This window comes from Ipomoea triloba, chromosome 8 (assembly GCF_003576645.1).
Source record: "Ipomoea triloba cultivar NCNSP0323 chromosome 8, ASM357664v1".
In the NCBI taxonomy this organism is placed as follows: domain Eukaryota; kingdom Viridiplantae; phylum Streptophyta; class Magnoliopsida; order Solanales; family Convolvulaceae; genus Ipomoea; species Ipomoea triloba.
The window spans coordinates 9,944,732-9,948,370 of NC_044923.1; the positions used below are offsets into that span (position 1 = coordinate 9,944,732).

Below are 3,639 nucleotides of genomic sequence, written 5' to 3' on the forward strand. Positions count from 1 at the left end.
ACACGGCATGGTTCCGTGCCCTCCATATGTGATATAGCACAGCTACAACAACAAACATATTCTCTTTGGTAAGCATGGCCATGGCATTTTGGAACCACACAACAAAGCCATAATCAATCACACTTGGAACATGCAATGAAGATTCTTTCCAAACTAGCCTTGAATAATCACACAAAACTAGAGAGTGCATAACATCCTCATGCAAAATCCCACACATAGGACATGTTGGGTCTACCTCCACCCTTTTTATAAATAAATTGGTAGTGGTGGGAAGGACATTAGATAGAGCTTTCCAAACAAACATTTTCCATTTAGCAGGACATTAATTTAATCTTCCAGAGATGTAACCAATTATCAAAAGTCCTAGGGAGACTCACAGCATCTCCAACCACACGTTTATAGCCTTCTTTCACCTGTAACATCCTTTTGGGTCACCCGACCAGAACCAGGAGTCCTCGTGATGGGGATTAACAGGGATTGACATTATACGATCAATATCAGCAGAGGTAAAAATATCTTGTAGGATTGAAAGATCCCATATGCCAGAACCAGGATCAATTAGCCCAGAAACAAAAGAACCATTGAGCACAGCGGGCATGGGAGTATGAACCATAGGAGACGGGTCATCAGGTAACCAGGGATGACCCCAAATCAAAGTGGTTTTCCCATCACCAATCTTCTCCGGACACCAGCACAAACTAACTCATGGGCAGCCATAATACTCTTCCAACAGAAACTTGGGTTACTACCCAAAGCAGCATCAACAAAAGAGGTCCTGGGAAAGTACTTGGCCTTATAGACTCTTGCCACTAAAGATTGAGGCCTTGTTAGGAAGCGCCAGGCTTGTTTTTCCAACATCGCCCGATTTAATGCCCTGAGATCTTTAAAACCCAATCCACCATACTTCTTAGGGATACACAGTCTATCCCAAGCTTTCCAATGTATGCCCCTCTCATTCCCAGAACCCCACCAATACCTGTTCATGGCCCTTTCAATGGATAAGCAAATAGACTATGTGATCAGGAACACACTCATAGAAAAGGTTGGCATTGATTGAGCAACACTTTTTAACAAAATTTCCTTCCCTGCTTGTGATATCAGCTTCTTACTCCAAGAGCCTATCCTTTGCCTTATTTTATCCTCAATGTAAGAAAATACTTCTCTCTTTTCCCTCCCAATGAAGGAGGGTAAGCCTAAATACTTCCCAAAATTAGGGGCCTGAACGACTCCCAACACTGCCGCCACTTCCTCCCTGTCAACCTCAGATGTGTTCCTACTAAAACATATACTTGATTTGTGGAAGTTGACTGCCTGGCCTGACATACCCTCATAGTCAATGAGACAATGCTTGATAACTCCTACCTCCTCCGCATTAGCTTTGAAAAACAAGAGACTATCATCAGCAAAGAATAAATGTGACACGGGGGGTGCACCTCTGGCGACTCTGCACCTATGAAAAGAGCCCCTGGCCTCTGCCTGCTGTAGTAGTAGAGATAAACCTTCCGCATAAATAATGAACAGATATGGGGACAGAGGATCCCCTTGCCGAATACCACGTGTGGGGACTACCTGGCCAACATTTTCACCATTAACCAAAAAATTGTACGAAACCGTGGTAACACACAACATTACCAGATTCACCCACTCCTCAGCGAACCCCAATGCTAATAGCATCCGGCGCAGGAAAGCCCATTCCATCCTATCATACGCTTTTTCCATATCTAGCTTGAGTGCTCCCCACCCTACTACACCACACCGTTTACGATTAAGAAAGTGACCCACCTCTGCAGCAATTAGAATATTATCTGTAATGAGTCTGTTAGGGATGAAAGCACTCTGGGAATCATAAATGATTTCCCCTAACAAAGGCTTCATACGATTTGCCACCATCTTGGCCATGATCTTGTAAACCACATTACAGAGAGCAATGGGCCGTAGATCAGACACCATCTCCGGGCACTTCTTCTTCGGGATGAGGACTACATTTGTTTCATTAAGGCCAGGCAGAAAGGAGCAACTATTCAAGCAATATAAGACAAAAGTGGAAACATCGCTCCCCACTACATCCCAAAAGTGCTTATAGAACCCCGGGTTCATGCCATCCGGGCCTGGGGCTTTATTAGGGAACATTGAGGACAAGGCAGACTTTACTTCTTCTAACCCAAACGGTCTTAGTAGAGTATTGTTATGATCTTGAGTGACACGAGGGATAACAGATGCAATAAAATCATCCATAGTAGAAGTAGAAGCATTTGAGGTAAAAATATCATGGAAATAATTTCAATCGTTATACCCTGCACCATGGTGCACATAGCAATGTGCACCACGTACGTAAAACGACGTCGTTTCGGTGTTAGTAGACGCGAACGCGAATGACTCAAGGAATTCATTATATATAATACACATAATCATTATCTATAATACACAGAACGTTTGCCTAGAATACACAGAATGTTTACCCAGAATACATAGAATATTGACACAAAATACACAGATGTTAGTGGACGCGAATGGCTCCAGGGAATTCATTATCTATAATACACATAATCATTATATAGAATACACAGAACGTTTGCCTAGAATACACAGAATGTTTGCCCATAATACATAGAATATTGACACAAAATTCACAGATGTTAGTGGACGCGGACGCGAATGGCTCCAGGGAATTCATTATCTATAATACATATAATCATTATATAGAATACACAGAAGGTTTGCCTAGAATACACAGAATGGTTGCCTGGAATACACAGAATATTGACGCAAAATACACAGAACTCGTCCTCCTAAACATTCGAATGCACAAACACATCACAATTTGTGTTAATAACATGAATACACAGAATATTGACGCAAAATACACAGAACTCGTCCTCCTAAACATTCGAATGCACAAACACATCACAATTTGTGTTAATAACATGAATACACAGAATATTGACGCAAAATACACAGAACTCATCCTCCTAACATTCGAATGCACAAACACATCACAACTTGTTTTAATAACATGAATACACATAATATTTACACAAAATACACAGAACTCGTCCTCCTAAACATTCGAATGCACAAACACATCACAACATGTTTTACTAACATGAAATCACAAGATGTGTTACTAACATGAATACACATAACGGTTGTCTATAATACACAGAACGGTTGCCTAGAATACACAGAATGGTTGCCTGGAATACACAGAATATTAACATAAATACATAGACCGGCCAAAACGGGAAACGCGATTTCCAAAAACAGACGATTAGTTTACAATGCTCAAAACGACGTCGTTTAGATACGTGGTGCACAGTATAATTTGCCAAATAATTTAGCACAACCGCATTTATATCATCATGCTCCACCCATATACCATAATTATTCCGTAATCTAGTAAGAGTATTCTTCCTCTTACGAGTAGAGGCATACCTGTGAAAAATTTTTGTATTAGTATCCGCCCCTCTGAGCCAATGCTGCTTCGCCCTCAGCCTCTAGAATGCCTCCTCTTGAGCCTCCAACTGACACAACATAGTCTCAAGTTGCTAGTACTTTTGGAGAGAAGTGGGATCCAGCCTACCCTTCAACAGTGCCTGTTCACGCCGCAAACCCCTGATTTTGTCACCGAACTTGTGGAAG

At 41.6% G+C, this 3,639-nt stretch overlaps 1 protein-coding gene across 1 annotated transcript; it reads right to left on the reverse strand.

Annotated features, from left to right (window-relative positions):
* Positions 1–651: 651 nt before the first annotated feature.
* Positions 652–984, reverse strand: LOC116026927 (uncharacterized mitochondrial protein AtMg00310-like). The gene has a single exon (XM_031268354.1). It carries the CDS (start codon positions 982–984, stop codon positions 652–654), a length of 333 nt encoding a protein of 110 aa, XP_031124214.1.
* Between the last annotated feature and the right edge of the window lie 2,655 nt (positions 985–3,639).